At 37.3% G+C, this 20136-nt stretch overlaps 4 protein-coding genes across 7 annotated transcripts; 3 read left to right on the top strand and 1 right to left on the bottom strand.

Moving 5' to 3' along the window:
• The first annotated feature begins 1485 nt into the window (after positions 1–1485).
• On the top strand, positions 1486–3242 carry LOC145960325 (uncharacterized). Its single transcript, XM_083079702.1, has 2 exons — positions 1486–2627; positions 2695–3242. The coding sequence occupies exons 1-2, from the start codon at positions 1791–1793 to the stop codon at positions 3058–3060; spliced, it is 1203 nt and encodes a 400-aa protein (XP_082935828.1). The 5' UTR covers positions 1486–1790; the 3' UTR covers positions 3061–3242.
• Positions 3243–3360: 118 nt separating this feature from the next.
• Positions 3361–4701, top strand: LOC145960331 (uncharacterized). Of its 3 annotated transcripts, none has more exons than XM_083079717.1 (4): positions 3361–3492; positions 3623–3757; positions 3828–4041; positions 4181–4701. In XM_083079717.1, the coding sequence occupies exons 2-4, from the start codon at positions 3632–3634 to the stop codon at positions 4693–4695; spliced, it is 855 nt and encodes a 284-aa protein (XP_082935843.1). In that variant the 5' UTR covers positions 3361–3492; positions 3623–3631; the 3' UTR covers positions 4696–4701. The 3 variants fall into 3 exon arrangements, with proteins under 3 accessions (XP_082935843.1, XP_082935847.1, XP_082935838.1); XM_083079721.1 differs by having other exon boundaries at positions 3431–3449; XM_083079712.1 differs by lacking the exon at positions 3361–3492 and having other exon boundaries at positions 3509–3757.
• A 174-nt stretch (positions 4702–4875) lies between these two features.
• On the top strand, positions 4876–7955 carry LOC145960306 (uncharacterized). Its single transcript, XM_083079668.1, has 5 exons — positions 4876–5301; positions 5577–5687; positions 5873–6103; positions 6239–6499; positions 6674–7955. Exons 1-5 carry the CDS (start codon positions 4876–4878, stop codon positions 7901–7903), a joined length of 2259 nt encoding a protein of 752 aa, XP_082935794.1. The 3' UTR covers positions 7904–7955.
• On the bottom strand, positions 6600–19361 carry Lpcat (lysophosphatidylcholine acyltransferase). Of its 2 annotated transcripts, none has more exons than XM_083079682.1 (11): positions 18940–19361; positions 15260–15405; positions 13693–13910; positions 11360–11472; positions 11034–11188; positions 10784–10921; positions 10579–10704; positions 10234–10378; positions 10056–10154; positions 9830–9971; positions 6600–9734 (listed from the first exon to the last, which is right to left on the bottom strand). In XM_083079682.1, exons 1-11 carry the CDS (start codon positions 19060–19062, stop codon positions 9649–9651), a joined length of 1491 nt encoding a protein of 496 aa, XP_082935808.1. In that variant the 5' UTR covers positions 19063–19361; the 3' UTR covers positions 6600–9648. The 2 variants fall into 2 exon arrangements, with proteins under 2 accessions (XP_082935808.1, XP_082935817.1); XM_083079691.1 differs by lacking the exon at positions 13693–13910 and adding an exon at positions 12503–12717.
• Between the last annotated feature and the right edge of the window lie 775 nt (positions 19362–20136).

Raw genomic sequence — 20136 nt, 5'->3', positions numbered from 1 at the left:
ACAATAAAGTCTGGCCTATACACCGTAAGACGCGATGCATGATGAAATTCGGCGAGCCGATGTCACGACTAACGCAGCGACTTCACGCAGCGACTACGTCGCTTCACGCGTGCCATGCGTTATTCATTAATCGCGTGCGCCTCGCGTCGACGATGAGCACGTGGGACACGCGATTCCCGCTATCGAGCCCCCCGTGAGGTGTAATCGATACGTATGTGTATATTATGCAGGCGCCTGTCGAGAATGAGAAGTTTTTTTTTCGAGAACTTCATTAAACTTGATAATTTGTTGTATATTTGTATAGTCAATATTAATGAGATTATTTTGGGGGAGAAAAAAAAAAATTATTTTTTTGTGTTTAATGGAGAACACTTTCTTCCATGGAATTTTTTAATTTACTAGGGAGAACTCGTGAGACTCGTAAAAAATTCTTATTAATTGTGAAGTCAAGAGATAAACATCTTGACTGCACTTCTACTGAATTTAATAGCCGTCTGTTGTATTAATTGGTCCTCATTTAGCGGGGCGATGGCGGGGTCGCAATTTCATCCAATCGAACATCCGATCGTATAAATAATCGGCGTGGATGAGGGTCACGTAAAAGAGGACCACCGTTTGTGCGTAACGATCGCATGATGAAGACGGCCAAGTGCCTCATAAGCCGGCGGTTCCGCGCGAAAATGCCAACTATCTGAAATTAAATATCCGGAACATTTTACGACGATAAAGAGCGACCATACGATATTGTTGCCACTGCCGCATTTAGAAGGCCATATACAAGTTGCAGTGTCATTTTATTGCGCGCCTTCCACATTTTCAATGGAAAAAGAAAACTGTCTTATCGCTTACGAGTGAGGGGGAAACCAAGATTCGCTTCGATGTATTGCAATATTAGACTTTGGAAATCGTATAATTTGAAAAACTATAAAAAATTAAAAATCTGCGGATTTTATTTTTCCAAGAGACATCCGCAAACATTAAGATTAGAACGAAATGATTTCGATTTTATTAAATTATTTTTTTTTGAAGTCATTATTTTTCACGATTAAAATTTCTTTCAGCTTTAATCATTTTTATGTTCGAAGAAATGAATAGAAAGAAATATTATTTTGACAAGATATTTTATATTTATTTTATGGCGTTATTGATTGCTTATATTGATTTTATATATTGATTTTATGACGTTATAAATTACATTCCGATGTTAAAGTGATATAATAGTTGAAGTTCTTTTTTAGGCACAAGAATCGAAATAGCTCGAGCTCTAAAAATATAAATGCGACTTTAATATCTTCTCTTTCAATTCTACTGACGCGTTGCATCATCTTCTTAAGATCGTATCTTGCTCCGACCTACATCACTTTATTCTGTACCTGTGTAATAATAAATGATTAAATAACATTGTATATTATCGCGTAACTTGTTACGTTGTTTCTCCTATTCATTCTTTTATCGATCACGTTTGACTTGAACGAATAGACTTGAAACTTGAGCTTTGACAGATAAAACAGTAACATTACGCACGATGTCTTTATGATTAGGCAAAGCTGTCTCAGCAACTCGATAACCTTTCGATAATGAGTTTTTAAATTTTCTCGTGTTAAAAATATCTCCAGAAAATTTCCTTGCATGGCTTATCTAAATTTTTCAAATTGCTTAATTAACTTAATTTGCCAACTAATGAAAAATTCGTCGTATCTGTCACAGTTGAATCAATAAACTGTCACGTGCAACGAGAATAACTCTGATCATGTAGAATTATTTATCGCGAAAAAAATTTCACCGCAATCATGTCAGCGAGACGCGTCAAGTCACCATTGTATGGCAGCCGCGAACAAGCTTCTCCGGAAGTGTGCAGGGAGCATTACCTGTTCCTGTTGGAGCTGTTCGTGAGACAGGTGTCGGGCGACCGCCTGGCCAAACTGAATCAGATGTTCTGCGTGCCTACGAGCGTTCATTTTGGATTTCTCGACTTTGTGAACGAGAATGATCTGACCGTGACTCCGGTGAACCTTCTCTTTCAACCGCAGGCGGGCGTCGCTAACGACGTCGAGATCTTCAACGCCGGAAAGTCGGTGCTATTCGCCGTCGATCATGAGACGGTTACAGATCGCTCCGTAAAAATGATTCTGAAGCTCACTGTGAGGAAGCAGATGCCGGACGGTATCAAATCGGACATCTTGGTGGGTGTCGGCGAGCTAGATTTGTCCGGTCAATACGCAGCTTTGAGATTAGAGATGCTGCAGTACTGGAAAAAGGGTGTAGCTACGTCCAAGGTCTTCGATGGCCAAATACCGTTGATTCACAATCAGAACTTATCGGGCAATCTGGACATTTTCGTGAGAATGTCTGGTTTCGGGCAGACAATCGTCACGGAATTCGACGCGCCGATCGACCAGGATCCCTCAACGTTCATCTTCTGTTCAGGAGAGCTCGATCAAGTTTTATCGTACAAATGTCGCAAGATGGATTCTCGCACGGTTGATCTCTTTGAAGATTCTAGCGAGGAACTTCGAACTTGCCCCATTTGTGAACCGGAAAGGTATCCTTGTGTGCCGTGTGGAAAACTAGCGGCTGTCGAGGAAAGGGACAAAGGAGATAATGGGATAGCAGGAAGAAAGGATACGGTACATGTTCAAAAAAAAAATGAAAATTTTCGATTAAGCATCTAAGAATCTCGGATTTAATTTTCAGTCGTCAAAAAATCTCGTCCGAGCCACTGGTGACCTGACTCAACCTTGCGGCAAGCCAGTGGTTCTCAAGGTATCCGGTCTCTTTGACAACGACATCGGTGGAAAGAAACCTACCGTGACAGTTGCTGGGGAATCCACCGCGGCGAAAGGCGAATCATCCGATCCTGATCATGATATTTTTGTCCTAAGGATCGGCAAGAAAGGCCTCGTCGGCATCGGCGAGAAGTCTGATATACAGTTGGAGATGAAAACCCCGAAAGGATTGGAAAGAAGGCCACCGATCAGATACGAGACCAGAGATATGCAGACGGAGAAATACGAGGAGGAGCCCCCAAAGGATAAAAAAAAGAAAAAGAAGAAAAATTAATTGAATGCGCCTCGAGCTCGAGAGGGAATCGAATTCTAAATATATTCTAAATATATTCTAGATAAATTCTGGATTTATTCGAAAGGATTTATTTCGCGGTGATATTTTTCTTATTGTCGTTTTTGGACAACTCTCTGATACAATATTGTAATATAAGTACAAATATAAATTTATAGTTGTAATTTTTTTCAGTTTTTTATACTATAAATATCGCACTGTTAAATGATATATAAAACAAATATTACTCGTAATATCTTCCTAAAATGTAATATGTAGATAGCGATTAATGAATCATCCTATATAATAAGATAGCGTTTCAATCGATAAGTTTGTATGTATGTAATTGTCAATCTAAATATTTTTGTTTATAATAATCTAAATTGATTAAAGTAATATGAGCAAGAAATAATATAAAATAAAAATATATAACATGTGATTTTTAATAAAAATTATTAATTTTTATTTGACTCTCTAGAGACAAAACAGATAAAATAAAAAGACTGATAAAGTTAATAAATATGACAAGACATTAACCTCAATATTTTATTTAACCTATGTATAGATATATAAAATGGAAAACATAATAAAAGGAGAACAGCTATTTTTGATGGAGTTTTTAGTGGACAAAGTCAATATTCCTGCGATACGGGCAATACATAAAGAGATCTTGCCGGCGAAAACATGCATCTCGTTTCAAGTAAGTTTCTGCATTTAAATCTCTCAATCCCCTTTATTATTGATGATATTACAATAATTATCATTATTAGATATTGGATTTGCCCCCTCTTAATATTTATCAAGAATCACCAACGGAAGCTTGCGCCTGCATCGATAAAGAACCGCAAGTCTTCAAAAAGGGCAAGTCCTGCCTATTCGCTCTTGCAAACGTTGTTTTGCAAAAACCATTGTGCAGTTTTCCCGTAACAATGTCCGTTTACAAGGAACTGCCACCAGGAGTCTTGCCGGATGTGATGTTAATCGGTGACGTTAATCCTTTAATTTTTGCTCTTGTTCTATTTTCTTATTTCTCTCTTCAACATATTATATATGAAATATTTTAACGTTGTAATCAAATCATCATTCTTTTACCCGTTGTAGAAATACGTTTTTTGACATATAGGTACTCATCAGATTCAAGTTCGCGATGTTATAAACTCGCTATTGAGCCAACAGATCTTCCAGATCGGCAGCGCCTGCAAAACGCTCAAGGATACTTTTAAGATTACCACGGCAACAGGACAATGCATGGGCAAGGTCACGGTTTTTATCCGCGCCTCGTGCTTCGGCAGGAAGATCGTCACGCAATTTCAAATTCCACACAATAGGAAACCTTACCTCTTTAAGGGCGTCGATGACGGTCCTGTGTTTCAATGCAAGAGGATAACTTCCGCTTCGGACAGAGAACGCATGAAGTGTACGTGTCCTTCGAAAAAAACTGGCGACGGCAGCGGAGAGGCTGCGAGAATCTGCTGTCCGCGAAAGGAACGACTGGAAGATATCAAGAGGATCGAGTGTTCACCGTGTTGTCGCGGTATGCGAGACAGGAGCAAGGAAACTATCAGGAAGTGTGGCTGCGTCGTCAAGAAAGACCGGACTTGCAGCTGCGTCCGAACAAACGTCAGACGCTGGAAATGAATAGGAGAATTGCTCGCGGAATGCTTTTCAAGGATCAACAAGCTAAAGACATATTCGAGCGAGTGGCTATCGATCCTGGTGACCGTCTCGATTCTTAACCAACTTCCGCGCGCGCTCCTGCGTATTTAGATCTCCGTTTATTCCTGTCCGGCGTCACGGGGAAAGCGACGCGATGGCGCGATGCCAGGGGGATGCGACCACGGGAGGAAGGGAGGCCTGGGTCGACGACACCGGGTTGCCGCCGCCCTCACCCCGCCAACCCCTTATCCATCGTCGCCGCGGGGTGCTAGGCCGATATTGTCGCGTCTGCGCGATGAACAACAGTTGGGAGACTGTCTAGTCGGGCCGGACGGCTTCGCGACAGAGACGTGCCGCCGTGGCGTCGTGCGGCGTCGGGGGACGCGCGTTAACCCCTCGCCAACCTCGGTAAAGACGCCTGGCCGAGGTGTTGACGACACCCCGGCGACGACAACGCTCGGCCACGGACGTCCTGCGGTCGCGACCATGAACAGCTCGCCGCAAAACACCAACAGCATCGGCGGCCAGAGGCGGACGACCGGCATCGACAACAGCGACGAGGAGGAATGGAGCGGCGTCGTCGAATGTGTAATTAATTAATCTCCCCAGTCGCTTCTCTCTCACCCTGCGTTATTCACGTTGAGGAAAATGGAGGAATCATCCCGCGAGTCGTCGCGCGACTCTATTAATTTCTGCTTTTTAAATTGTTATCTGCAAATTCTTCCGTTTCGCCGTTTTCTTTATCAGAGGTCGCGTAAAACAGATATCTTCCTCTTTTTCTTTATCAAATGCAATATTGTATGGTCGCGTAAAGTGGCTCCAGTATTAGCGTTACGATCCAGCGATAAGCGTTTTTTTTTCAGGCTGTCCTTGAAAGAACCAAGTCCGATCGAGCTACACGCGCTGATGAAGACAGACGTCGGCGGACGATTATCGTTGAGAAGAAGAACGGCACGTACGGTTTCACATTACAGGTGATATATGTATATATATTACTACATCACATAGTAAATGTGATATCCCAATCTATCTAACGCATAATGCTGTATTACTCCATCATTACATCATTCTATTAAAAAACTTAAAGATTGTAATAAATAAATATGTTTTATAAATATATTTTGATTGTTTTTATCACTAACTTTGATTGATTCGATAGAGCTACGGAATACACTATAAGAGGGAGCAGGAGATAGAGATGGTTACGTATGTGGATTACGTAGAATACGATGGACCGGCGTTCAAAGCTGGTATGCGAGAGGGTGACGTAATACTGTCTATAAACGGTCACGAGATGGACAGAGCCGATCACAAGACTCTTGTGAATTTTATCAAGAACTGTGATACCAGAATGCGAATGGTCGTGTCCTTCGAAGATTGCGTTAAAAAGGTAAAAAGAAATTTAATTCTCTTATGTATTGATGACATTTTCACGATCTTGAATTTTCAATGTAAGTTTTTCTTCCAATAGCAATTTGTGCAGATTTTGCTAAATCAGTCGTTGAGAATATATATGATATTTTAGGTGGAATTGCATATGCGTTACATCGAATTGCAACGCGCTCTTCAATCTCGCCTAGGTGAATTGGAAAGACTATGCGAAAGAGAACGGTCTATTTTAATGGGCCGATGGAAGACCCATTCACTGCCAGCACGCAAGAGAACGCCTAACAGCATCGTCGGCATCCACCCTAATCAACCCTCGCCCTCTTCTAGCTTCAATTCTTCCACTATCCAGTGCTGCCGGCCAGCAACTTCTACCGAACATCTTTTACTCTATAATGTGGTAATTGTTATTTACATTTCGAGGATAAAAGTTTAAAAAAAGAAAAAATTAGTGCTGCAAAGTAAACTTTCTAAAGTTGATAATTCTTGTAATATTTTTCATGATTATTTCTCTCATAATTTTTACAAGTACATCTTTATATTCGCAGCTTAACAATACAAATATATCTTACAGTTCGCAGATGGACGACCCTATCTCATACCACGCAGTGCTGCTTGTCTCGTAACAGTCGGACCGCCTCGGTCGCGTAGCGATCATCATCATTTTCTGTCTAAGATGTCGAGTGAATCTACAATGGCCGTAAGCTCCTCGCGTCACAGTTACCACCAGGCAAACGGTATGACGGGTACACCCGCAAAGAGCAAATCTCATAAGCAGTCTTGCCAGCAACAGTCGTCCGTTGCCGGCGAAGGACCGTCATTGCATTCGGTTCCTCAGAACAATCTTTGCGTCGCTTGTATCTCCAGCGCGAATCGTCGCCGAGAGCAGTCTGATAGCGGTAGTCTAGATGCTTACGATCTCGCCAGTCCCTGCTGTGATCCGAATTGCGTACCTAGTCGTCGACGCCGCGAGAAACAACGACGTGCCCGTAACGAGCAAACTTTTCATCAACAGCAGCAGCAGCAACAACAACAGCAGCAGCAGCAACAACAGCAGCAGCAGCAACAAGCTAATATACAGCATCATCACATTCAAGGACAACGAGACCAACAACAGCAGCCTAATGCTCACAATTGTCCCCGCACGTCCGGTCATAGTCTTCATTCCATTACTAGTAGCGATGTTTCGACAACAGCTGACAGTGTCGCCTCCTGCTCTACCAGTCTCAGCACCGACACTCTATACTGGGATCCGAGCGTGCACCAGCGACCACCGCCGTGCCTTCAATACGCCAAGCCCAAGTCCTGGGACAACCTGACCACCAAAGCCTTCGGGGGCTATGGCTTCGGTTATGGTTACTTGGACACCGTGACTATCAAGACTCATAGCGCGGAACGTCCGGGTAAGGGATCGCATAGCGGTGGCAGCAGATCAAAGACGCCCATCGGCATCGTGCAGCGCAAGTCTAGCGGTACTAGCGGTAGTACCGTGTACTCGACGGCCACGAGTTCGACAATCACGAGTCGGCACTTCCAGCCGACCAAGTCGACGGAAAGCTTATTGATTGCGCCGGGGCCGTATCAGGGCGACCTCGATCAGGCCAGTTTGAGCTGCGAATGCCTGGACAGCGGTAGTGGCGGAGGCGGACCTAGCTCGCGATTTATTCAGCTGGACAAGCACAAACGCCCCGACGATGCGGCGGGATATATCCCGCCAACCCATACACAAGTTAGACATCGACGGTCTAGTCATTCCGACGGAAAATTACGGGCTATCAATAACTCCGAAGTCACGCGACTGTAATATTGTCCTAAGTACATTATCAAGATGTTAATAAAGTATCAACGTATGTAAATGTTTGCGTTTTATTTGGCTAGCCGAAAAAATAGAATCACGATAATGATCGAATCGTTAACATGTAGTCAGGGACGTCTTTGAAACTAAATGAAAATTTATGTAATTTGTACCTTTAAGCTCCACACCTTCATTCTGTCAATGCAATAGTTTTAAATCTTTGTATCTTTAAATCAAAATTAGAAACGTCTGACGCCATCTCTGTTTTTCCTCTATTATGCCATACAAGTCCAGAATTTTGTTTTCTGTGTGTTTTCAATTCACGTTAAGAATCTATATTACCCGCTGTCAGTTAGTTTGTATGCATATTAGATACCCTGACAAATTGCACTTTCGATTAAAAAGATTAATAAAGCTGTCAGATTACTTGAAATATAGTTGCTGATTACATAACATTCATCCTTGCAATAAAATAAATATTATTTCTAAATCATTCAGCAATGTTTTGAATGCAATAAAAGCTAAGAGAAGTTTCTGTTCAATAAATACTGTTATTTTCAACATACTGGTTTATAGTAAAACATTCTATAACTCAACATGTTTTTAACTCAGAATAATTACTAACAATGCGCGCTCTTAAACACACTTTGGCCATTTCGTTCATATACAGATATTACAAAGTGGGTACACTTTCTCTTTGATTACACCCACATATCCTCATTCTATATACATATATACGTACACACATGAATGCACTTGCGTGTGCATAGACGATATTTATTGATTTGCACAATCCCTGCATGGCTATGTCTATATTATGTGTGTGTGTATGTATGTGTATGTGTGTGTATGTATGTGTGTATTTGCCTATAACACACGTGTCACTTTACAGTATTCAATAAATATGTACATAACTTAGCGTATATATATATATATGTGTTCGAATATGCATGCCTGTATCTAACACGCGGCATGAACTATCGGACCGAAAAATAAATTATGCCATTATCTATTCTTCCTTTTTTTCTTGCCTTAAATTCACATCTGCATTCTATGTCATGAATGTACTCGAAACTTCTTAACTTTTCGAGCCAGGAAGAAGCTTCCGTGACCGGATCATTTAACTAATGTGTACTATACAAGAAGACTGTTGAAATTTTTCCCTCTTCGTATTTTAATATTCTTAGATCCTCATTTTTAGAAATAAAATCCATAAAATCTTCGAATATTTATATTCTAAGACTTTTGAGAATTCAAATTCTAATCTTTAAATATATCGATACTAACAAAGATGGTTGTTTTCTTAGATCCTTAAGCTTTTAAATTCTTGAATAAGATATTGTCAATCTTTAGTATCTCCGATCGCTAGATCATAAAATCCTTAAATCTCTTGCAATCTTTGAAATCTAAGATCATGTCATGTATCTTTGGATTTTCACATCCTCGAGGATTCTACAATTTTTTAAATAAATATTTCTGAATTATCAAATGTTTAAAATTATTTAGAATTCTCAAATCTTAGAATTCTAAAAGTTCCTATTACTAAATTATTCATTTCCTCTAATTTACAGGATTATAGGAAAGACACTAAAGCTGTCTAAATTATCGCGTACGTGCGACTGCAACTTCTGTAGACAACATAGTTTCACTTCGAAGTACCTTAGATACATTTCTCATACGGGAGTGGAGCAGATGGGATTATGAAAAGGTCTACCTCGATGTTCTTCACAAACATCGGGCTCCAAAAGACACTTTCAAATGGCCTTCTTTGAATTTTCGTTACTCCCGATGGATAAGTGTGCATACTCTGTTTGGTTCGATAGTTGTGCCAGAACGTCCTCTGCAAGAAATCAATCGGTGTATCAATCGGGAAAAAGTTCGCATCCCGCGACATATTAATTATCGGGAAAAAATAAAATTCGAAAAAATATTTACCGAAGCTCACTGTGTGAACGTCTTGCTTTCTGGCCTGCTGAAAAATCCTGTTGGATTCCTCTGCTGGCATGTTTAATGATAACCTCAAGGCTTTTCTAAGTTCCGACTGCGTCAAACACATTGTCATTCTCGAACCGCATACCTATGACACAATGTGATTGTATAAAAATAAAAATTTATATGCTATTATATGTTATAGTAGAGAGCTATAATTATGCACACTTACATCAAATGCAATCTCGACCTTGTTTAGTTCCGAGGATGCATTCGCTGTTACTAGCACAGTGAAAATATATTCCTCAAGATCGATCTTTCCCTGTCCGAGCTACAGAAACAAAATATAAATTCTCTTCAATAAATCGATTCACATACACATGTGCTTCAATTTTATTATATATACGAACTCTGTCATGAATACGAAACAGTTGCTGAGTGGTTGGATCCCTTTCGTCTAATCTAAGAATTTGCGCAAATTCGTGCAGGTTCACTTCGTCGAAATTGTTTATCTTCTTCTGAACGAGCTCTTCTTCCGTCTTTGATGCCACTAAACTATATGCGACAAGTGTATTGATATAATTAAAATTCTTAATATATCATTAATTAATTATTAATTGAAAATAAAGAATATATAATTAAATAATAAAATAATTGAATAATGAATTAAAAAATATAAATAATGTTTAAATAAAATAATAATTGATTAATTAATTATTAATATCTCTAACATATTTATGTTAATTGCCATTTACCCCAACTTATATCGAAGCTTATGGGTTTTTACGATATTAGATGCGTGTGGTAGATGCAATTGATGGGCCTTTCTAATAATCCGACAATCATCATACGTGTAATCCGAAACGGGAATTTTCAATGCTCTATAAAGTCAAACAACAATCTTTTAAAGGTCTAGACTAGGTTTTTAAAATTTACTATCCATTACATACGAAAACTCACTCTGCCATAAGACGTCGTACATTGTTTGCGTACAGTTTAGGATCCAGTTTTTCCGCCTCGCTAGGATTGTAGACGGGTAAAAACTCGATCTCGCAACTGCTATTTAGCTGCGTTAACGTCAACCACAGCAATTTCAACCTGCAACGCGCAACAGATGAAAACTCCAACCAGATTGTAAAAAGAATAGAAATATAAGAATAAAGAAAGAGGGAGGGATTGTATGGGGGATTGTATGGTTCTCTCTACTTACGCGCCAGGACCTTCCCATGTCCATGTTACCGTGTCCAATTTGTTGGGATATCTGATGCATACTGGTTGCACTGGTACACCGGGATAGAAAGCGCCTGATTTAAAGGTAATCAAACACGACCGGTTTGTACAGGTTCCTTCAGGAAATATCATAACCTGTGGAGAACGGTCGGTCAATTGCACCAACAGAAGGTAGTGATTTATTCTACCTTGATTGCAAGATTGCGTGCATCTCTCACTCATGAATTATTCAGAATATTATAGAAGATCTCTACAAATTCAGCATCTCTACAAACTTTATGGTGGATGGTCTAATCTTTTTCTCACCTGCGGCCAATCCTCCTTAGAAGTAGTTCTTTCAATTATTTCCTTGATAGTATTCTGACGAGAATTTGGATCTTCCCTCCATACGTAGACTGGCTGCGTGTAGTTGATGAGTTCTGTATGCGCCAAACATCGAAAGGCATAATGCAAGTATAATTGATTATTCAAATACCTAGCTATAATAATTATGATTTGAATTTTGCATGACTATCCCAATCGACTGAATCAATTATTGTTAGTTATGTTACTCAAGCAATTAATCTCGAGACATGAAAATCTTACAAACGAATTATCATGATTTGTTATTGAAAGTAAATTGGAAAGTAATTTTAACGGTTCTGCACAGTAAATTATTTTGCAAAAGATAAGCTTACTGATTATTATTTCATTAAATTATAATATTAATTAGAATATTAATTACGTTCTTGCAAGGGCAATTAGTAACGTTCTTGCAAGGGCATATTTATTTTTAAAAAATTTGTATAAAATGGTGAGTGGGATTCATATATTAATGTTTTAAAGATATTATCCTCTATTACACACTGTGACCATTCCTTTGTTGGAAAAGAAATTAATATTCGGCTGAGTTTAATAAAGCAATATCAAAGTTGCTGAACGATGTAAATAAGGCGCATTTAATCATTGCTATTCATATGATTGTCCACAATGAGATTATTTTTTTTGTTATGCGATTTTACAATGTTACTATAAACCACTTTCACATTGACTAACAATGTCAATAATGCCTGAAATTATTTCGTTTAAAATGACCTCACGTAGACTACAGCATATTGAGATTCTAGATCAAGACTTTCTCCTAAGAGGATAATCTGACTTCATTATTTTTTAGTTGGCTCAAATCCTGTCTTGCACAAGTATTCAAAATCATATAATAAATATCTTTTACTACCTCTCGAATGAAATAGTTGAATAGAATAGTTGAAATAAAGTGGTTTAAATAAAATAAATTTTTAATAAATACATTATTTGCAAAAAATAATAAAAGAATATAAAAGATAAAAAAGAATACATATAAGAGAATATAAAGAGAGAGAGAGAGAGAGAGAGAGAGAGAGAGAGAAAGAGAGAGGGGGGAGAATAAAAGAAAATAAAAAGGAACAAAAGAAACAAAAAAGCAGCACCTACTTCCAATAAATGGATTTAATCCCGATTCTCGTCTGACGATGATGGAAGGAAATCCGGTGACGTAAACGATGCCGCCGTCAATAAAGGTCGAGTGCGGCGCAAGGACCAGAATCGGCGCTTCCGATCTAGAAGCCTGTTTTCCTCGGACCACGATTTTCATTCCGCCGGCTTGGTAAGTAAGTCGGCCCACGAAACATATCCATGGCACTAATTTGCTGCGGGTTTCAACCGACAAGGTACATGCAATGGAATTACTCCGAAATACTTGGATACTGGATCTCAAAAGTATTTAAGTATTGAAGCAACATATCGATGCGTCAACAATATCGCGAAAAGAATGCGGAGTTCCTAGAGCTCCGATGTACTCGGATCAACTTGATATTACGAAAGAGAGAAACGCGCTATGAGCAGGTATTTCCGATGCACTTTCTACGCGATCGTGTGATAAAAAGAAAAGGGCGAGAAGATAGTGAAAGCGTTTAGATTAGTAATTCAAGTTTCGATAGTCGAGAAATGTTAATTGCAAACTTTAAATTATACATGTATATATATCAAGACGCAGTTTTTGCTTTTCTCTTTGGCTCTCTGAATGTGTCCAATTTATTTTCTACAAATATAAGCCGAAAGTGTCAAAATATATATATCTTGATTTATATTTTTTAATAATTGCATACAATTAACACTGATAAATAGAAACATTGAGTAATGAATTAAAGAGTTTATAAATAATGTTATTATTTAATTCTTTAATTGAATTTGAATGGAATACAGTTTAACTTGTTTATTAAAAGATCAAATTAAATGAAGTGCACACTCTATGAAAGCCAAGTTATCGATAATTGTTAAAAATATTACAGTTAGTTGCCAAAGAATGAATCCCATCCACCATGTATGTATATTATAAATATTATGTACAATAAAAAATGATTGAATGAGCAAAATATTGCAATTTCCTAATATCAGAGGGGGAAATCTTTTAGTCCAAAAAGAAAGAGGCCGCGAATGTAAATCTAAATTAAAAAGCATCCATCTAAAGATATTCACATATATCTTTTTCTCGATTCAATTCAACCTTAAGATTACTTTAAGATATACATTTCATTCAAAATCTCTCTTGTCTAAAAATATAACGACCTCTCTCTTGTCAGTCAATTTGTCAACGGGCGACAATGCGATGATGGGCGACCTACTTCCGAAAAAAGGGAGGCGCCTACTCTCCCCTTTGGCAACGATGCTCGGTCCGCCAAGGTACACGACCGGAAGTGCATCGAAGAAACTGGAATGCGGGGCGAGAGCCAGTACCGGCGCGTCCTTAGTCTCCGCTTTCCGGCCCTTGACCTTCAGATGATGAAATCCACCGCAGAGAAATAATGCCCGCATCATCCAGCAGATCACGATGCGCATGTCTCTGTTTTTAAGTAGTTTAATTTGCAATGCGCATGCATACCGTCCGATACAATTCACTACTTATACTCTCGTAAGGTAGTCTCAAATGATTAGCAAAATTCATAATCAATCTTTGGAATTAGGGAAAATTTGTCGAATTCGATTTCCACGAAAGACCGTTTCGATAAATGTTATATTTTTCGCTCACAGAGATCATTAGATTTAGAAAACATCGCAAATTCTAGAAAATATCTTATGAAATTATAAAACCTTTAAAATATTTTAAAAATTCTTTAGATTTTCGAAAATACACATCTGCATGAAACAAATTAATTTATATTTAATTTAAATGAAAACTGATCTCTTTCTCTTTTATAATACTTTACTAGTCATGTAAATCCAAACAAATGTATTTATAATCTCTCTTAAAAAAAAAAGATTATTTCATACCATGTGCTCTAACCATGTATCTAATTGAAGATATCTTAGATAATATTTTTATAAGCTAAACTTGTGTCATAACTTCTCACTACAATACAAAGTTATTTTATAGATTCTCCGCGTCGCAAGACCTTGACAGTAACGCATGATTAAATTATGAAAGAAATATAAATAGGCGGTGTTATAAATTATTGCCTCCCTTTATCTAACAAACTTTTTGTATATACATTAATTTACAAAATAATATTTTTGTTAAATAATAGCTCTTTAATAATCCAATTTTATTTGCAAATTTAAATCACTGAGAATAATTAATATTAAAATTAGAAATGTATTAGTTTCGTCGACAAATTCCAAGATTATTGATTATCTGTCTGTAAAAGATATTAAGTAAGTCACTAATAAATTATGAACACAGAGACACAAACAGAAATATTTTATTGTGTATGGGAACACTTTAGTTGATAGCAGAATTATAAGCAATAACCTTGTTATAAGGATCTATTCTTGTCTCATACATAGAACGTGTATTATTAACGCTTTCTTTCTTTTTCTTTTTGACTAACTGAGACTCATTGATCTCATTGGCTTGAGATCTAATCTTCAAATATCATGTTTAATTTAAATCTTCAACATAAAAAATCGTAAAATACATTTCTAAGAACTTGTAAACAATTATTAAAAGATCAAAAGCCGAGTTCTAGGTCTAAGGATCTCTGAGAACGCATATTTAAAGATCTAAGGAATGCAAATTTAACCTGTTAGTAAAGCGATACTGTATCACCACAGACGAAAGCTTAAAAAGCAATCCCGAAGGATTAATGTTAATGTGAATAGCATAGATATAGAAATAGATTCGGACTAGGATAAGAAATGATCATTTTCTCCCGATAAAATGATTGCACCAATTGTGATGCTGCTCAAACATACCGTCTCCAGCCCGTGAGAGGAGCTCGCCGAAGATCTTCTTCGGACAATCCATGCAAACCTAAGCAAGCTAACAGCCACGCAAGTATCATCAAAGTCGTGATGGCAGCTAGCCTGAACGGCAAGAGGGCGATTGTCAAGAATATCGTCTGAAACAATAAATATTCCCACGTCAATTTTTTTCGGATAATTTTTGATTAAATCTAATATTACATCTTAATTATTCTTATCACATACATTTTATATATAAATATAAAATCAAGAAGCTTAATTCACGATCTGTACATCAGAAGATCTGTCATAAATAATCCAATGACAGGTGCAAATTCTAGGTTCCAAGTATAATCTAAATGTTAGCACATATATCAAAGAATATTGTTTAAAATAATATTAAAAATGCATTGACTCAACAGTACATTCTTCCTGTTCTTTTATCGCATAACTAATGGTGACAAAAATGGAACACACAGGTAAGTAAGTAAGTATGTAATTGGATCGGACCAACTCGTCGTTTGTCACGCGGTCAAGGTTACAAGACTCATCGATGGCTTCAACTTCTCCTCGTCTTGTAAAAGGAAAGAGAAAGAAAGAATGAAAAGCAGGAGAGAGATAGTACGCGAGTACCGTTCGTTATGTTTCACTGTTCCGTTAGTTGCACACATAATCAACCGCTCGCCCCCCTCTCGCTTCATCTTCTTGAAGAAATAAATGCATGAGATATCATGTGTGATATACCAAGCCAAGTCAAATATCTGTGCCAAGAATGACTATGAATTAAATCTATGTCCGCGTTATAAACTGTTATTGACTGTTAATTTTTATAAACGTATTAGCATAGCTATGACAGCTAATTTTTTTGTAAACGAGAGTGAGAAAGCAAGAACTGGGACAAAGATAAGAAAAAAATATAGATGCTAAAGATACATTTCGCATAAATATTAACGCAATGTTTTAGGGTAAAATTTGAAACCAAAATCAATGAGAACTGATTCGAGTTGATCATCAATCGAACAAATCATACATGATATCGAAGACATTTTTTAAATTTATTCATTATATGTTGATTTTTGCGTAGATACTTGTTTTGCGAAAGAAAGTTATATATTAGCAAATACTAACATACAACATAAAGTATAAAATAGATTGTAAAAATAAATCTGTAACGTATATTTACAGTATGAGTATAGAATATTCGAATGATATCATGTGCTGTGTGGAATATGCAATATCTTATTTTTATCTTTTCACTATCGATGATTTTATTTTAATATTTTAAGATAACTTCTTCAAATTTCAAAATATACAGAATATCTTTAACATATTTTATACTTTCTATCTATTATACAGTGTATCTTTAACATATTTTATACTTTCAATCTATAGATTATAAAGTATAAAATATGTTAGAGATATACTGAAAAAATTGCATTCTCAAATCCAAGTATATGCCACTTATCTTTAGAATATATACTAAAAAAAAGGAGATCCTTTTGGCGCTATTTCTAAAGATAAGTGGCACATTCTTAAGTTGAGAATACAATTTTTTCAGTGTATATGTAAAAGAGATTATACAGGATATTCTGTATATTTTGAAATTTGAAGAAGTTATCTTAAAGTATTAAAATAGAATCAAAAGTAAAAAGATGAAAATAAGATATTGCATATATCTTATAATCATATTCTGTAGTCATATAATAAGATGAATCATAAAATATCTCGTAAACCATTAATTTTTAATAATAAATTCTGTTTGAAAATCTTTGTATTCAAAATGATTATAAGAGAATCCAAGATTCGATATACGCAAAATGATATAGTTACAATAAAAAAATGAAGATAATCTTATATTTCATCTAAAACAAAAGTGTGTCGATAGAATGTCCTCCTTGAAATTTCACAACTTTTATCCGAAACTTTCTTTTTGATAACATTTTAAATTTCCCACATATGTTTCACTGAGACATTTAAATTAGGACACTCTAGACATATAATTATATAATTTATTATAATTATATATAATTTAATTTTCGATTTAATCGTCCACTTTCTTTTTAGAATACTTCTCGTTTTTAATTTGATCCTGCTGACATAAATCATCCTGTTCTTAACTCACTCGCATCACCTAGAATGTGGGCTTTCTACGCGTTCAGACTTCACCGATGTTTTAACAAGAGAAAGCATCGGTCCACAGAAGAGCGCTACTTGCGTCGTGTTAATGTTTAGAAAAGTGTAGACCACGATTTTAATTCCTCGAAAATATATAGTATATAACAGCAAAAAATCATTGATCTCGCTAATATTTACAAGACCTGAACTGCGGAAACGATTTTAATGAGTGCGAAGGCTGCTTTCCATTTTCTTGCCAAGCAGTCTAGATCGCGATAGGAATGTGTTTTTAGATCCTTAGATTCTTTTATACAATTTATATATATATATTATTTCAGTCGAATAATAAAGATTTTGCAAATTTTGCGCAAGATACACGATACACGATTCTACATACATGTTTGTCATATCCTGATGTTAAACAATTGCAACTTAATTGATAATAATATAAAATAATATTTATTATTTATATATTGATATGAAATAATATAAAATAATATTATTAATATTATATTGATATGAAATAATATAATAAATTTACAAATACATTTTCTCGAATCTGAACTAATATAATATGTTCATACATTTGGGAGGAATATTTTACACAAATATTAAAAATATAATATACATATCTTTCTCAAACTTTCCAAATCGCAGATTCGCCTAGATTGGACTAGCTCATCTACTAGTGAACGTACTGATCACTTACGTGACCTTGTTCGCGGTAAACATTTACATCGAGTTCGCGTAGAAGCCCATGCGAAAATGTGCCAAAGAAAAGTGGGGCGGAAATTACATACAAACGATATATGTCGACATGTTTGTCGTTACGGTCGGTCGTGAGATATCGGAAAAATGGATGACTTAACTTTTATCGAAAGGATAAGATACGTTAATTATAATTACACAAAATTGACCGCGTGGCCAACTGAATACTACCTGACCGATTCCTGGTCACGACGTGAAAGTAACCACGACCAACTTGCGGAAAAACTAGCCTGTGTAAGCGCGATATCTCCTCGACCATCTTGTAAATATTTTTGCAATAATTTATTGCGGGTTGTTATTTCGCCATCCTGAGATTTGCAATATCTTATATAACTGTGTATCATTATGCTGTATGTACCTCACGTTACACTCTGATTACGTACTCTTGACATATTTGGAGTACGTGCTCTTTAGTAAATTGAAATGCAAATAAAATATTCGAATCTCTAAAAAATAAGTCTCTCGATCAATTTTCGTAATAAATTTCGTAATCAATTTCTCATTGTGCAATTTTCGAGAGCCTACGTGTCTGAGTCGTCCTAAATCATTTTCAATTCTAATTATATTCTAATTATTAGCGACGCTTTAATCGGCTCTCCAGAACTTCATCGAGGTACGATTAAAAATCTGCAAAAAGTTGAGCGTTAAACTGCGAAATAATTATTACAACACATTCACGCGCACTTTCTTGGCATCGCGATCGAAGCACACCCCGCCTCGCGGCGGCGGCGGCGGTGGCGGCACCCCTCTAAAACGCGCCCGCACGAGCATCGATCCCGGGGAAGAAGCTGCTTTCGAGAGATACTGACCTTGAGCTTGTCGTAGGTCGAGCCAAGTTCGAGCCGATGCACGAAGGGGTTGAGTATATCGGCGCCGAGCGACGCGGCATCGGCTTCGTCGTCCGGTCGCTCGTTCCTCGCGTGTCCGTTCATTCCGATGGAACGGAAGGGAAAACGAAACTCTCAACCGATACCCGTGTCGTGAGAACGGAGAGTGAAGCGGAAGTGTCCTTCGACGGTCGTCCTTCTCGTTCGAGAGATGGAGGAAAAGAAAAAAGAGAGGAAGAAGCAGGAAGAGAACGCGATGCCGAATGCGTAAAGTAAATTGAACGCGAGATTGAAACCCGAAGGCAACACTTACGTAAATCGGAGCCGGAGCGTAGCGAGCGCGCACACCCTTCCGGAAGGGTTAACGGTCGACGCTAGACTGGCTATCCGGACACGCGCCACCGCGAGCGCTCTCGCGCCTTCTCCTGCGACCGAGCGAGCGAACGAGCGCCGCCATCGGAGTCGAGTGATGCCGACGACCTGGATAGCCGCCTCGCTCGATGCTACACTATGGATTCATCCGCTCGGACAAGAGTTTTCACTTATATTCGTGCGAAAATGAATTGTCTTTTTTTTCTAATTGTGCCTTCTAATCTCGCTTCTTGCGAACACTTATCGCGCTCACGATGCCCTCGATGTAATAATCTGGCTTCCCCAGCTGATAAACGTATATTTAATTCTTCTCTTCGGTTATCATTTCGTTATTTTATTGACGTTTCAAGTTTCGCTGTATTCAAATAATAGGAAATTTTCTGCGAATACCCAGCTGATAAATGTATACTTGATTCTTCTCTTCGGTTGTCATTTCACTTATTGATGTTTCAAGAGTTTCGTTGTACTCGAATAATATGGAATTTTCTGCGAATAATTTTTTTCATCTCTCTCTCTTTCTCAAACGACAAATAAAATTTTATTAAATGCAATACGAATTTCATCCCAGAAATTGAATTTACAATTGAATTCTTTCCTCCTAAGAAACCTTTTCCGTGGCAATATTATAATGGATATGTGTATACACATTTATATGCTCACAATTATACATCAGTTAATAATTACTATTATTATATACTATTGTTAAAAATTAAAAGTTATATGCAGTATATATATGCATATTATCACCGCTTTTGCGACTTGATCATTGATTTTATCTTTAGAAAAATCTACCCTATCCTATGCAAG

Source organism: Camponotus vicinus, unplaced genomic scaffold (assembly GCF_025532165.1).
Source record: "Camponotus vicinus isolate PSW18456_S1 unplaced genomic scaffold, iyCamVici1.0 SCAF_1, whole genome shotgun sequence".
Classification (NCBI taxonomy): domain Eukaryota; kingdom Metazoa; phylum Arthropoda; class Insecta; order Hymenoptera; family Formicidae; genus Camponotus; species Camponotus vicinus.
This window is presented reverse-complemented; position numbering and strand designations above follow the sequence as displayed.

Excerpts from the sequence above, each read along its gene's own strand:
- LOC145960325 (XM_083079702.1), top strand. The coding sequence starts at position 1,791 with ATGTCAGCGAGACGCGTCAAGTCACCATTGTATGGCAGCCGCGAACAA. Across the intron at positions 2,628-2,694 it reads TAGCAGGAAGAAAGGATACG|TCGTCAAAAAATCTCGTCCG; the intron begins GTACATGTTCAA and ends TTTAATTTTCAG.
- LOC145960331 (XM_083079717.1), top strand. The coding sequence starts at position 3,632 with ATGGAAAACATAATAAAAGGAGAACAGCTATTTTTGATGGAGTTTTTA. Across the intron at positions 3,758-3,827 it reads AAACATGCATCTCGTTTCAA|ATATTGGATTTGCCCCCTCT; the intron begins GTAAGTTTCTGC and ends TATCATTATTAG. Across the intron at positions 4,042-4,180 it reads GCCGGATGTGATGTTAATCG|GTACTCATCAGATTCAAGTT; the intron begins GTGACGTTAATC and ends TTTGACATATAG.
- LOC145960306 (XM_083079668.1), top strand. The coding sequence starts at position 4,876 with ATGCCAGGGGGATGCGACCACGGGAGGAAGGGAGGCCTGGGTCGACGA. Across the intron at positions 6,104-6,238 it reads TCGAAGATTGCGTTAAAAAG|GTGGAATTGCATATGCGTTA; the intron begins GTAAAAAGAAAT and ends ATGATATTTTAG. Across the intron at positions 6,500-6,673 it reads ATCTTTTACTCTATAATGTG|TTCGCAGATGGACGACCCTA; the intron begins GTAATTGTTATT and ends TATATCTTACAG.
- Lpcat (XM_083079682.1), bottom strand. The coding sequence starts at position 19,062 with ATGAACGGACACGCGAGGAACGAGCGACCGGACGACGAAGCCGATGCC. Across the intron at positions 10,922-11,033 it reads ACATGGGAAGGTCCTGGCGC|GTTGAAATTGCTGTGGTTGA; the intron begins GTAAGTAGAGAG and ends TGCGCGTTGCAG. Across the intron at positions 10,705-10,783 it reads GTACGACGTCTTATGGCAGA|AGCATTGAAAATTCCCGTTT; the intron begins GTGAGTTTTCGT and ends TTGACTTTATAG.